We start from the raw sequence: 16,681 nt of genomic DNA, 5'->3' as shown, positions 1-16,681 counted from the left end.
ATAACTATCAATGTATAATTTACTAAATAATAATAATTTACATATTTTAACAAATAAATAACATTTTTTTTTTTTTTAATAGTCATTAATACTATAAATAACAATTATATAAATATTAAATACTATTTAGTTCATAAACTATTATATAAAATAAATATATTTATTTTTTACTATTTTGTTTACATAATGATGTTTTGAATATACAGATACTATTTATAAAGGTACATAGGTTTTATAACGCTGCACAATATATAATCAAACTATTAGTATCTTCAGTAACAATCGATCAACTTTTACATTTACTCTCACTTCAAAAATGAACTACTATAGAACATTATATTATTAAGTATGAAGAGAAAATATATTAAAATTAGATATTTTTCTCAAGAAGGCTTTTAAAAAAAAACAGTATATAGTTATTATTTATAAATTTATAATAATATATTGATGATAATACCAAATATAATATGTTAGTAATCGATAAGACGATAAAATTATAATAATAATTGTTGCACAACAAGTATAATAATACTATAATCACTAAATTAAATAAAGTAACTGAGTTATTTGAAAAAAAAATTGGTATAGACTGACCCATTATTAATTAAACATTTTTCACAATTTTTATTTCTCTGCAGAAATAGCTCTTGCTCAGTGAAAATACTTTCTTTTTTTTTAAAAAAAATCAAAGTAATTTTTTCTAAATAACGTTTCTATTAAGAAATACTTTTTAAGATGTTTTTATTATCCTAAAACAATTTTTCAGTGTTGGAAAAAATTAAAAGTTATTTTATGTATTTTATTCATAGTCTTAAAATACCAAAAGTAAAAAATAAGCTATTTTTAGCTTAAAATAAGTAAATATAGAAAAATTTCAAAAATTAAATAATTTTTTTTTTATAGAAATATGTGAGAACATAATATTAAAAAATATACATTATTTTAAGATTTTTAAGTAAAATAGTATACTTGATATTATAGGTAATAAGTTATAAGCTTATATAGAACTGTATTCTGTAATTATCTAATAAAATTATTATTTGTAAAATCATAACACAACACACATATTAGTATATTACATAACTTGTAACTATTATTTTATATCTATTACAGGTAATATTAAATGTTTATCTACGAGACTGAGTAAAGTTAATTTTAACATAAATTAATACGTAAACTATTATGTTTTGTCATTTATTTTAACGATATATTGATTCTACATAGTACAATCAATCTTAAATTGACGCTAAAATGTCCAATGATTTAACTTCATAGTTGAAAACATTATTTAATGTATTTTGTATAAAGTTTTGATTTTCAAAGTTTAAATGTAAATTCAAACTACAGTACGTTCAACTGTACAAACATGTATATATTATACATTAGTAAAAAAAAAAATACTATTCTTATATTATTAAAATTATGATATGATTACAAAAAAATATAATAATAATAAAATCCATGGACTACAACAAAAACAACCATGAGGGGTGATGAAAAAAATGAAAAAGGGGGTATTAACCGACCTCCTGGGGTTTTCGATATTCGTTATGTGCCCTGTCCCTGGCACTGGCTGTCTCCGTCGACTGACTTAAGACGCGGCAGTTCCTTGCCGGCGGATCATTAATCAAAATATTTCACCCCAGCCAAAAGTATCCCCGAAAACCCCCTGAATAGTAATATTCCCTCTCAGTCTTTCATTCTTCCTCGCTTAGGCTCTTACACGCACGCACGCACAGCACAAACACAGGCACACGCTATAGTGTCTTTCTTTCACTCCCTCTCTATTTCTCTCACTCTTTCATTCTGCTGCTTCCTCGCTTTTAGATTTCTTTTTCTATCGTTTTTTTTTCTTTTTTCTTTTACCGCACATCGTCAGTAACTTGTGAAATGCAAGCAGACACACCCTGGTGCTGTTATGTATATGACACTTCAACCTATTTAAACAGTAAAATAAATATTGAAAACTTAGAATTTAACTGAACTTTAAAATAAACATAATTTTGTATGGTTATGAAGAAAACTTTGTATCAAGGATTAATACTTATTGTAACATAATTTCACACAATTTATCATAAATGGGTTAGACAGTATAAGTATTTATAATTATATTTATGTTTTACACGTATACAATATAATCGCATGATTTAATCATATTAATAATCACATACACTAAAAATATGTCAAGAAATTAATAATTAATTTACGCAAAATTAAAGAAAATTATTTAAACATTTTAAATTAACTTTTATCACAAACAATGTAAAAGTACACAATAACTACATATTATCAATTTAAGATTATAATTATAATAAACACTTAAAAATGCCAAATATTAATCTGGGTAGAAACACGTATTGGTTACATACAGTATTACCTCTAACCGAAGACAGTATTAAGGAATACTAAAAAATTTATTTCATATAATTTATAAGATAAGTACATATCATTTTATACAACATAATCCAAGACATAATATCATAAAAAAGTATATAATTAAATTAATCACTTATTAAAAATGTTCTTTTATTATTATACTTACATTTAAATTCATATTTTTGTTTATTGTAACAATTTGTTATATAATAATTAATAAATATATATGTTATATGCCTTAAATATCTTCGTAAATTATTTTTGAAACGTTATACTACATTACATCATACATACCTCTAAGGATATTTAAATTAGTATGCCTAAAATTAATTTTTACTCATCATAACTCATGTTTACTTATGAAAAATAATATTGTTTCAGTGGTGTGATATTTTTTTTCAAAACTTATATTAATATAATAAAATATTCATCATATTATCTCGCTAACGAGATGATATAACATGTAGATGTATACATTTATTATAAATATTGTCAACAACCTCGTAAACATATTTGATTGACTATCTAAACGCCGTAACTAATTATAAAGTGACAATACATGTACTTATTTAGTCTGGATAAAAGTACAATACATAAATATATCCAAAAGACATCTTATAAATACAGTAATAACTGTATTAAAACCATTTTAACATTTAAATACAGTAATCGCTCTGCTTAAAATTCAAAAATAAAATGTATTATTCATAAAAAATTCATTCACGGAATATCATATGCGATATAGACACCCGAATAGGTTTTTACATCATTTTTTTTAAATTCATATCATTCTTTATATCAACATGCTCATATATTTCTATAGAGTACAGGCGGACAAATAAAGGGGAATTTTAATAGTTCTATAATTTAACACGTTTAATGTTTGGATCAACGTTCTATAGGGGTTCAAGAAAGATAAAAGTAGGTCTTAAGGTGTGGATTATTTTACTTAAACTTGTACAACTACCCTTATATTCTTTCAAAGTCATCTAGTTTACAATTAAATTACACTTATAAACCAATAACTAGTTTATATATTATATACAAAGCATGTAAAATTGAATTCATAATTTTCGACATTTTATTAAAATATATACCTATTATCAAGATTTTTTCTACAACCATGATCATGGATAAAAACTTCAACATTAACCACCGGCCTATATAAGTCATATATGGTTGTCACGTCTTTGTTAAATATCTACTATCTTTATTACATCGTATTATATTAAGTCCTAGTATTAAATGACAATGATAAAGTAACACATTCTTAAAATAGGTTATATCTAGATATAATATTTTTTAATAATACAAAACACGCAATTTAATAAAATACAATTTAAAATGTGCTTTTTAATTTTTAATACAAAAGCATGTAAATTTGTACAAAATAAAATTTTGTTTAAAATAATCTACATTCTACTTCACTTGAATGAGATTAAACCTTTTTTATTGGATTTGTGACGCGAAATAAAAAGTTTCAATTGCACAAGACTCCGATCTTTAGTAATACACCAAATCTCCCTTGACGAATGACGGACATCTCTAAATAGCAAACACTTTCAAAAAGCAGACATTTTTTCGGAAACTAGAGCATTTTCTCAGTTTATCTATACAAAAACCTCTAGATAAGGAACACTCTAAATCAGTGGTCGGCAACCGGCAGCCCGCGGGCCGAATTCGGCCCACGTGGCTATTGTATACAGCCTGTTTTAAATTCTAGAACGACAATTTTTTTTTTATACTTTATATGATTTTAAAGTTTAAGACAGTATTTTTTTTTCATAATAAAAAATTTAAGAATATAAAATCTTTATATCTGGCCCGCGAACTCTTTTTAATTTGTGATTGTGGCCCGATAGTCCAAAAAGGTTGTCAATCACTACTCTAAATAACTTTATGATAACTTAATAATTAAATAATTTTATGGCTAGATTTTGCTCGTTTTTACCTTCATTATTGTCTAAGTATATTTTATTACAGTATACATTTTTCATTTTTATACATTATTATATTATTATAACTTATCTTATCCGTCGTAGAAAATGACCATCTTATTCAGTAACTGATTTTGTTTTAAATAATATTATCTACATATAAGTATATACATACATACAAATAATAAAAATATGCATATGTGTATCGTTTTTTTCTATATCATTCTGAAAATTACAGATGGAGCTCGGGTAATATTTTTAAAATGTCAATTTATACGAGAAAATGGTAGAAAACTAACAACAAATTAATAAAAAAAATGTATCATTAACAATATTTTTAAATTTACTTTCAAAGACATAATTTTAAAAAAAAGTTAAAGCTTAAGATATTGAAATATAATACTATTAAATAATAATAATATTTTATTACGTATTAGTGTACTGACTGCATGAACTTTTCACTTTTCAAACCGATTCAAACACATTCCCAATAACTAAATTCAAAAATCAGGCTATTTTAATCAAAATGCATATTAAATTTGATGAACAATAAAAAATTAAATTAAATTATTATATAACATGGTAAGTATAATATTTTGTTTTATTTTTCTTAACAATTTTTATATTTAATATACTTAAATAATCAATGCATTATCACGTTTAGTACTTTAGTGTAATATTTTCAAATTATCACATCCTTATATGCATAATTTTTTTGTTTGTATATCACTGAACTCCTAACCAGCAGGACCGATTTTGATGAAATTGTTTGCATGTTTGAATGGGTCCCTGGATAATTTAGTTTTAAAATTATATTCAGTAATTGACGTTGCAATCAGGTTTTAAGGTATTTTGATGTGGAAATATCTTAAATAACACATGTGTGAATCTTAGATACCGGTGATCTTGGAAACCACTCATTCAATCATTATGTGGTTTTTTTTAATTAAATAGCACACTACAAAGCAGGTTTTAAGTATAGTTTTGTAGTCCCAACTGGATATCTCAACTTTGGTGTATTTTAGTTCTACTAAGAAATATCGAGCAATAAAATATCAATAAATTAGTGGCATTACCTGTCCAGGAAAATTAAATTTAAATTTAATACAAAAAATAGTAAAATATTTTCCCAGACAAAATTGATCCTAATACAATTAGAAGAATTATCAATGCTTCATTAACTTAAATTTTTTCAGTTTATTTTAAAATAATGATAATAAAAATATAATAAAAATATTAATGATTTGCTAGTGAAATTGTAGAAAATCTAAATACAGCAATGTAGCTCAGTGCATTCATTCAGGCAAAGATTTTAAATCCATTTCCAATTCTTTAAGTTGATTAATAATCAAGTTATTTTTTTTTTTTATTAATCGTAAAATTCTGTAATAATATAAAATAGCGTTATAATATTTTATATATTGGGGTTCGATTATAAGCCTTTATATTAATCACAATAAGTTATCATAACTATTTTATTATACTTTATATAAATATTTAATTATGATTGCTTAGACGCACATCATTACAATACGTACGTAAAGATATAAAGAAAACGCCGTATCTTCTATGAACGACGAATATAAATAACGAATTGAACAAAGTTTGAACCTTTGAACCACAAGAGACATAATTTTGATGGGCAACGAAGTTCACAAGAATAACTTCTATGTTGCTTGCTCCCGTGTGAGCTCAGAAAACAATTTATATATATGTCCCTGATCATAAAAACGAATAATATAGTTAACAATAAAATATTAAAAAATCGATAGAAACTTAACAGAGTACTTTAAAAAAATATATTTTGTTTGACACCGGTCATTCGAGTAAAAAATAATTTATAAGCTATGCTGCTTTTAAATTATCAAAAAAAAAAATATACAAATTACGCCGAGCGAGACAATTATGTAAAGTTGATATGTTAAAAATATCATCTATACATTTATTTATTTTTTTATTTTTTTTTATTTTTTGAAATAAACTATCTATACATAAAATTACAATAAGCTTATATATGTTAAGGGTGGGAGTTGACGTGAGGAATTGATTAAGCAGTCACTCATTAGCGACACTTACCTTGATTAATTTTTTTTTAACTCTTTTTTATTTTGAGACATCATTTATACTGATGTATAATCAGAAAACCTAAAATATTATTTATCCTCGTGCATTTTACTAAATGTTAGCATTAGGCAACTAAATTTAACACGGATGCATTTTGTACGGGCAATGGAGTGCACGAGAACAGCTAATTGTGTATAATTATGTATGTATATTTCATATATAACTGTTCAAAACGCATTTACTTAAATCTATAAATCAATAATAAACATTTATAAAATATTTAAAGTAATTAAGATCAACTTTAACGTGAAAATATTGAAATAGTAGTATTATAATAGATACTAACCAATATAACCAAAAATATATAGAATTAAAAATACATGGTAATTTCATCGAACACTAAAACAATAATATTCATTGATAATAAAAAAAAATATCGATCCATTGTCTTAGTATTTTTTCTGTACCAAATTATGTGGTGTCTTTAAAAATGGCGATTGGGAGTAATAAGGCGACAAGCACCGTAAAAAAAAAAAATGTTAAAAAAAATAACGATCCCTAAGAAATTGGTCTCAAAACAATTCATTAATCTTAACTGGGATAACGTCCCTCCCGTTGAGAGTTGGCAGTCAATTTAAAAAGAGCGCCCTATTTTAGTATCGGCAGTGATATAATACTTTTAAATTGGCCATGTTCGTTTTATATGGGGTGGGCTTTACCGAAAGAACTGAAAATATTCATTTTGAACACCATGTGTGTTTGGGATTCTGGATAACTATTACTTTTATAATATTGTGTTATGAGTTTTTAAAAAATAAATTGATAAATCGTTTTAAACATAACATATAGGCACTATCACAAATATATTTAACAATATATATTATAAAAAAATTGCAATCTAACAATATTATTTTGAATTGCGTACACAATCGTTAAATTTTATTTTTAAATAAAATGTTTATATATACGGGGCCATTTATCAACTTATATCTTATACATATATAAATTGTAATACCCTCTGAACATTATTAATTGATGAAAAATAAATATATTACATATTTTATACTTAACAAAATACATATTTTAAAGATACTAGAAAAGACTAAAGTAGGTACTTGAAAAGTGCTGAATGGCATACTCTTGTTATGCCCTCGTTATTTGTTATTCTTCCTCTTTCACAGTTATAAACGAGTAATTTAACAAATTTATGTTCAGTGTAATCGACGCAGTTCTAAATTTTTGTACTTTAATAATTTTTATACTAGTAAAATTGATATCAAACTTAAAGATGACGAGTTTATGAGAATATGTGTATGTGTTGTCTATAGAAATTTTCTGGTATTATTTTGATATTTGTATATTTATTGAATTTGATAGCTAATTTGATGATTATTAGGGATTTTAAGAAACACGACATGTCTCAAATTAAGCCTTCATAAAAAAATAATAATTATGCTTCTAGTCAGATAAATCTTTAAAATATTTTATATTTTATATTTATTTATTATTTAAGCAACTTAATATACGAATAAAAAACTATGACACTCTTCACATTTATTTTCAGTTAGGTATGATAAATATTTTTAAAAACCTAAAATTAATTTTGACGATACATTATTAGAATTAAGAACTGCATGCCAAAAATAAACATAAATTGGAATGTCTAAATTACAATCTATCTTTCAAAGGGGTCTGTTCGAATTGCATGCCCTGTATAATTTTACTAAATAAAACAACTTAACTTACTTTTCCATTAAAGAAACGGTCTTTAATTACATTACAATAATGAATAAAATATATAAATATTTGAAAAAGTGATACTGAGAATATTAAATATTAAATAAGACGGTCTTAGTATATTAAATGAATGTATTTTATACTTTTACGAGGTATTTCAAATAAATATTAATAACATAAAATTTGATGGACATTTTGTGACATATCAGGCATTGAATATCATAATTTTAATATACAATAGATTATATGTAATAATAATTTCTATATTGTTATATTTAACATTATTATTAAAAAATTTTGAAAAGGTATTATTTTATTTATTTTGTTGCTGGCAACGCTATACATGCAAACTTTTCTACACATATAATTTTAATAATTTCATGATTGAGTTATACAAATAGTGCATGATAAATAAACTTATGGGTACGCGACATTATGCAATTCGTACTATGTATTAATTTATTTTTTTGGCATGCAATTCGGATGCAGCCAGTTTTGAAGTAACTATAAATAACAATATAATGTGTTCATATCACAACTTGATTTGTGTTATAGTTAGCGATTAAGATGTCTATAGATATGTAGCAGTATACTGTATACATGTATACAGCCATTTAAGTACTTCACCGCTTCGATAGTCTGACAAATTGTCATTATGTGAGGAGCACTGGTTATAATATGGATGATTGTTTAATACAATCGCTTCATCCAACCCACTCCCGACCGTAATAATATAATGGTCAATATTGTTTATTATTATTGCTTGATTTAATCAACCGCGTAATGGAATCATATCATGTGGATTGTCCACCTGCCTGATTAAGTTATGTTAATATTTTATCATACCAGTATGATTTGATTGTAGTTTTAAAATGGTTACAATCTGATCGATATTTTCCTAGGAGTATTATATAAGGCAATTCATCAAATTTAATAGAATCTACACACTAATTCATAATCAGTTTATTATAACATAAAATATCAGTTACTATACAAAAACGTAACTACGCTAAGTATTTTTATTTATGTTTGAGAACTCATTTTCAATTATTTTATAATTGTCGGCATCAATTTACCATGGTATAAATTCACAAACAGGTAGGTACCTTTTGTTAATTTTTGTCAGAGTAAACACAAAATTATATTGTTAAATAACAGAATTATAAACAAATCATATTATATTATTTAAATATTATGTTTATAATATATTTAATAATACATATAGTCACTACCCAAAAGTGTATTTTTTAAAAAGAACCACAAAAGAAAATTATTTTCCGTATACGTTGTAATTATATAATTGTGTTTGTTCAACTGATACTAACAAAATTTCAAATACTTTAATTTCACCAAAGCTGAAGATCGGAGGGCTGATCTTAGGGGTAGGCGAGCTGGGCGACTGCCCATAGCGCCGATGTATCATGAACACCATCAGAGTTAATAATTTATATAGCTCAATAAAGATTTAAATACGACATATGTAATGTTTTCCAGTATAATTTTATCAAGATGTGATGATAAAAATAGAATTTTAATTATTAAAAAAGATACAATGATATTTTAAAATAGGTGAAAAATATGTATTATATTTTACCTTCCGCTAACCAAAAAAAACAATTCAAAAATTACTCCATTAATATAATATTAAATATACGCTAGCATATTAATGCTACAACGATCAAACGCAGTTTTTTATAACAAAATAACTAGTTGTATAGTTTTTGATAAAATATAATAACAGCTAAAAATTAAAAAATGTATTAAAATAGCTCATCATAAATAATCGCAGTATTACAAATTATTGTTAACCAGTAAAAAGGTGTGAAAATCTTAATTCAAAATTTAAAATTTAGGTATGTCTTTGAAAATACACTAACCGTCTAATATATTTTGAATAAAGTTGTAATGAACTTTGTTTGTTGTCTTGGATATATTCGCTTGAATATTAACTTGTATATTTGATTACAAATTTTGAATTAGTTTAATTCTATACTTCGTGAAAAACATTAATTTATCGTAATCCTATATTTTCGTATGGATATTTGCATCACATAATATATTTATAAAAAATTGTTTGATATATTCGATAATTTTCTAACTAAGTGAACTTCATAAGGATAAAAAATAAATGGAAGATATTATAAAACACAATAACGGCATTGCGCCAAAACGATCGAATAATCCAGAGCCGACGGACGAAGATCCTCAACCAGACGTCCGAGTTATGAAACAGATTTAACAGCTCCGCGGCAAACACCAGTTAACATCACTGACTTCGGCGCATTTTAAGGTGTTGGACACACTAATCGACGAGTTACAAGTGGCGGCAACTCGAAGGTCGAACAATTTACTGCCTGTTTCACTATTTCCAAATGACGACCGGTCGTCGTCGAGTTTTAGCGACAAGACTGTGACGTCGTCGAAAATACATAGACGATGGACTAGAACAAATATATCGAAAAACTGTTCCAGGATCTTCCAGGAAATTAATAATGCCAGTTCGGAGATTGGAAAGCACTTACCTTACCGCCGATACCTTTATGTCTGCAAGGAAATGCACCAAGCCGCAAGATTGGAGATTCTTTGGTGTCTCCTACAGAGATGACCACCGAGGATGTCGAGAAGATCCATTTGTCACCAGTTTCTAGCCGTTTGGGAGACGCACAGGGACAGGAGTTGTCGTGTGCGCGAATCGGCGTATTAGATGTCAAGATGGTTCTACGTAACGGTGCTGAAAGTGACGGTGACGAGCTGGATGAAGCCACTACGGAAGAAATAAAATCAGTGTCATTAGCAGAACAAGCACGATCCAAACATCATAGGCCGTTCCTATCGGCATTAAGAAGGCGACTTCCTAAGGTCTGTAGAAGTTTGTGCTGCTGGCGTTGCAAATAACGATAGTAGTAGAGAGACGATGGTGAGCTTGATTGACTGTGTAAGAATACAAGTAAATCGTTTGAAAAACCGTTGACCTGCAGTACTGTGGTTTATATACCACACGTCATTGACAACCCTGTAATCAAGGCATTTATCCAGTGTTTGATATTATTTATTATGATATAAATGTTGCGCCTAATATTTACAGAGTTTATTATTAATGTATTTGTATTAAAAAAAAATTATTTATAAAATATATATAATAGGTAATATACCTATATAATATTTAGTTATGTTATATTTATCAAATGTAAATTAAATCTGTTCCGTGTTGCTATGTAAAAAAATAAAAGTTACTTATTTACAAAAAAAAAAAAAAAAATGGGTAATTAAATTAACCGATAGGCGGTAGGTGTATAAGATAAATCAATTTAAACGCAATGATTCAAATATTTAAGTAGTGTATGTGTATTTAATAAAATGTATATCTGCGAAAACAAGTTAGGTAGTCGAAGCTTTTAGTATAATTATAGTGTACCATATGAGAAATTATAGTGAAAAATAAACTATAACTTACAACTTATAAATGAATATTATAATTGTAATTATATTTTAATGGCGTGTTCACACTATTTTAGTACTTATATTTTACTATTTTAATATATACATAAATATAACAATATATAAAATATATCCTAGACGGCTAGGCACGTTTGTCATCAAATATAATACCACTATAAATATAGCTACATTTTAATTACTAAGTAAAAATTTATAACAATATTACAATAATAAAATCTTTCGGCCTGCTCATGCTGAAGTAGTCTCGTTTCATCGCTCGCTGCGTCGGTAAAGTAAAATATTATTGTCGTTGACACAAAAAAAAAAAGTTTTAAAGATTCACAAATTATCAATAATAAACGAAAATAAATTTTATAATTTTAAAACTATATAATTTTTTATCCTAAAAAAAAAAATTTGAAGTAAAAAATTTAATTGTTATTGATTTATTGTTTAAATTGGCAATATTTTAATAGGTACTTAGAAGATTTTGTTAGTTACAAATTTTTGTCATAATTACTCGTACATTAAAAATTTTCATTACCGCATACAATGTTTTTCAACATTACATATAGGAAGTTTTCAAATGGCGATTGATGTCACTTATGATGAAAGGATTATGAATAATTTTATAAAAATAAAATTACTTGATAAATTATTTTATCGATCAACTGAGACTATTTGGTCATTTTTATTTCAGAAAAAAATTACGATGAAAATTTGATTGTTACAAAAAAAAAAAAAAAAGAATGTTTATTTAAAGTATTTTAACTACCTATCAACATTCTTAAGTATTTTGTTATAATTAAGTAACAAGTAGTAATAATTGGCAATATCCCTTTTTTTGATTTAAAACAAATAATTAATTTATTAGTTATTACAGTCTTATAAAAGTTTAAAATACCTAAAATCAATAATACTAATAAGCATTCATCGAATAACAGTTACTAATATTACTTTATAAATTTAATTTAACATCAATTTTTGTTAAAATTATCATAAATTTGATTATTATCAACAAAAAAAAATCTCTACATGCCAAATGTCATACACGATGCTACCACCCATTGCGTACAGTACTTCCTAGGTAATTTTGACCAAATTTTTAATCGCGTACGTGATATTATACAAACGATTCATAGTAGGTAACACAATGCAGGTCGTGCAGGGCCGGTCTTAGAGAAGGGCAAGCTGGGCGACCGTGGCCCAGGGTACCGATGTATCATGGGCGCTTTCAAAGTTCAGATATTAGTTTTCAATAATAGTTTTTGTAATTCAAATATTTTTAAATAATTCGAGTAAAATTATCAACAATTAATGTATAGAAAAAATTTTAATTTTTCTTGGAATAGTAAAAAGTTCAATTATTTATCTCGATTGAAAAAAAAAAGATAGTTTGATTACGATTAAATTTAAATTTTTATTCGCTTCTTGGTATACTGTATACAGCTCTGATTGTCATCGAAGACCATTTTGAGCAAACAGAATCCCACAAAAATATTTGAGGATTTTTATATTAATTTGATAAGTTACCAGAAAAAATAGAACTTCTTACTTACTGCATGAATCAGATCATATTCTAACATTGTCAGAAGGCCGACAATCAGATGTTAATAGCGTAGACCTCGCAAATTAATTAATTCATCTTCGACAATTTTTACCAGTAGAATATAAGGCATTAAAAGAGACAAAAGTACCTAATAAGTCCTAGTATCAAGTAACTGTAAAAGTTTGTTATTTAAGTCTCGAAATATGCTCAATGGTCGTTTACACAGGAACAACAATAAAATTATGATAACTTGTTAACTGTAAATAGAAAATGTTTATATTTGTAAAATATTGTATAGTACTTACCTATAACCACAGAATACAAACTATAATATAGTCTGAAAGTCTGTGGACTGTGGTACAAAATATGTACAATCATTACCTATTACTTATACATGGCATTACTAATATGTAGGTAGGTAATAGGTACTAAAGGTAGGTACGTCATATGAGACTACGGGAGGATTTGGAGAAAATTATGAAACGATAAGAAATTATAAATATTATAATATCTATTACAATAAAATAACTATTATCGAAATGTAAAAACCCACAAGGTCAAAAAATCATTTATAAAACAGTAGTATAAGTATTAAGTAGCAATACTGCAGCTAATAATTGCTAATTAGTAATTTACTATTATAAACTATACTTTGAAAATTTAACTATACATTGTCGAGATCTATAACTCTGGAGACGTCGATTTAAGACCTGAATACCTGAATATAATTTTTTTTTTTTTTTTATTAAATTTTTCATTGTCTATTCTTACTAATCTTGGTATTCGTATAAACAAATTATTAATTACAGTAATTGGTGATTCGTGATCACTGATCGTTTCGTTATCATTCCAGTTATAAACATTTTGCAAGTAAATATTATTAATAATCTCAACTAATAATCCAATTTTAAAGTAAAAACAAATAATGTACTGTTCGCGTACACTGAACTCGCCTAATACTACATAAAGTTAATTGACTACAGACTACCAGACTACAGTACAATACTAGAATACTGTATAGTACTAGTACATTTTCACTTCAGCCGGGTAAGAATAAAGTATTAAGATAATAGTGCAACGAAAACTGGAAAACCAAAGTAACATCAACATTATTTTTGTGCCGTGATTTTAATCAGAAAACATTATAATCCATTTTCGGTATTAGTTTGTTTGGCTAATAAAAGCACTTTGCCTCCATGATTTTTAATTTTTTACTTGCATAATGCATATCGATGTGTAATATTGTTTTATCATTTTAATTAGCGGCATTGATATTTGACAATAAGTTGGTACTACAGGCAATTTTTTTTATCACAGACTGATAAGAAACATATTTACTATTTAGTATTAGTTTATGAAAAATTTAAATTATCGAATTACTTGAATTAATTCTATATAATTTTAAATTTGAACATCCGTCGACAACCATTGACAATTTATTTCAGTTTCAGCGTTTAGGCAACTTCCGTATTCCATTTTTAGATCAAAATATTATTAGGATCGAACGTGAAAACTATAATACAAATTCCAAGTTCTCATGCCAACTCTAGTACTCTACTATACTATAATATAATATAGAACTACTGACGAGATTTACTGTTCTAATATATTTTAGTACTTAGGTACTTAGTATTTATATAAATATTTTTTATTTATTCCTAATTTTCTTTTGATGTGTTTCTTATTTACTCAGTTTTAGACTGACAGTGCAAACATCAAAATGGCAACTCCAAACAACAATAATGCAACTGATGAAGAAAAAATTGATCCAATGAAAGATGTACGTGCTGGAATAGTACGTGAAGTGGGTGGTCAAGCAATATGGAGTCTATCTTCATGCAAACCTGGTAAAATAAAAAGTGTTTTTGAAATTGACGTAAATATTTACTCTTGTTCTTTTTGTGTTGTGACTAGCAAATAAAAATTAATAACTTACTTTGTAGTCTCTTATTATGGTTTTAAAAATGTATTACCTATTTAATATTTAGTCCGATAGAATAAATATTTTACTCACTTATTCTTTAATCGTAATACTTTATTATTGGTCTTGAGTATTCTCAAATCTAGAATTTTATTGGATGGCATAAATAGCCAAGCCATTTGATGGATTTTTTTTCATGAATTGTATTGTGTGTAATATATCATTACTCTATCACAGTATAGGCTCAATTTCAGGTGTATTGGGAAATGCCCACACTATAAACTTTATGTGTTAAAGAGTGTTTTACGTTAAGTTCATAGACTCTCACAATTTAAATATCTCTGACTTGAGTATATCTAAAATTAAACTCCTAAATTATTATTTGTTTTTAATTAATTTTATTGTATTGTAAATGTTATGTAATTATTTCAGGTTTTGGTGTGGACCAGTTAAGAGATGATTGTATGGAAACTTATTGGCAGTCAGATGGCCAACTTCCACATTTGGTTAATATTCAATTTAGACGTAAGACAGTTGTGCGTGATATATGCATTTATATTGATTATAGATTAGATGAAAGTTATACACCTGGTCGTATATCAGTACGTGCTGGTACTAATTTCAATGACTTACAAGAAGTTGAGGTAGTTGAACTGAACGAACCAAATGGTTGGGTAAGAATAATGACTAAAGACATCAATGATTTACCATTAAAAACTTATATGCTACAAATCGCTGTTATTACCAATCATCAAAATGGAAGAGATACACATATGAGACAGATTAAAGTACACTCGCCAATTGAAAAGAAGGATCTTCTCATTGGTAATTTTAGCACTGTTGAAATGAGACAATATACAATCATAAAATAAATTATTTTGTTTTATTATTTGATTGCTAACATTTATACTATAATTTACAGTATAATATTACTATAGAATAATTAAATTACAATGAAAATATTTGTATAGTCACTAAATGCTAAGTTGATTTTTGACGTAAAATGTTAACATTTTTACTTAGTTATTATATTAATTATTATTATTAAGAACATACAAATTATTTTTTCATTATATCATGACAATTTTTCAAATTTTTTCTAAATATCAAAAAAATATTTGTTAATATATTATACCTTTTCTTATACTGATTTTTATTATTTATTATTTATTTAATTCTTATATAATTTTGTATAATAAATTATGACAAGCTTTTGACCATTCTATTTTCCTTAGATCATTACACTCTACCTTTCTAAGATCCATCTTGGGATAAGTATAGTTTTAACTATAATCTGTCAAACAAAAGAACCAATGATTGTGCACATCTTCATGGAATTCCCTACCATCAAAATTGGTTTCATGATTGTAGAGTATAGGAGCATTGAAATTTGACTTCTTTGGCTAACTTGATGAATTTCAATTCCTAGATTATGGTTATTCCTTTAATTAAACAGCTAATCTATCTTTTATTTCTAAAATATTAAATAATTTTATAAATTTTCCTTTGATTTTGACTGAAATTAATTTATCATGTTTTTATTTCAAATTTACCATTTCTAAAATGTGATTCTGTTATACATTCTATTCCATACCGCTGACTATGAATGTTAATTATTTAGTTTTATGCTATGTATTAATGTACTTTTAACAGTAAAAC

The 16,681-nt window shown here is 25.9% G+C and overlaps 1 protein-coding gene across 2 annotated transcripts; it reads left to right on the top strand.

The window, feature by feature from the left end:
- The first annotated feature begins 14,441 nt into the window (after positions 1-14,441).
- On the top strand, positions 14,442-16,086 carry LOC112594850 (anaphase-promoting complex subunit 10). 2 transcript variants are annotated; one of them, XM_025339869.1, is made up of 3 exons: positions 14,442-14,723; positions 14,801-14,948; positions 15,455-16,086. In XM_025339869.1, exons 2-3 carry the CDS (start codon positions 14,822-14,824, stop codon positions 15,892-15,894), a joined length of 567 nt encoding a protein of 188 aa, XP_025195654.1. In that variant the 5' UTR covers positions 14,442-14,723; positions 14,801-14,821; the 3' UTR covers positions 15,895-16,086. The 2 variants fall into 2 exon arrangements, with proteins under 2 accessions (XP_025195654.1, XP_025195648.1); XM_025339863.1 differs by having other exon boundaries at positions 14,795-14,948; positions 15,455-16,085.
- The last annotated feature ends 595 nt before the right edge of the window (positions 16,087-16,681 follow it).

Source organism: Melanaphis sacchari, unplaced genomic scaffold (assembly GCF_002803265.2).
Source record: "Melanaphis sacchari strain LSU unplaced genomic scaffold, SCAv2.0 Contig0_pilon_pilon, whole genome shotgun sequence".
Lineage (NCBI taxonomy): Eukaryota > Metazoa > Arthropoda > Insecta > Hemiptera > Aphididae > Melanaphis > Melanaphis sacchari.
Note: the sequence above shows the minus strand (reverse complement) of the source record. Positions and strands in the feature narration are given on the sequence as shown.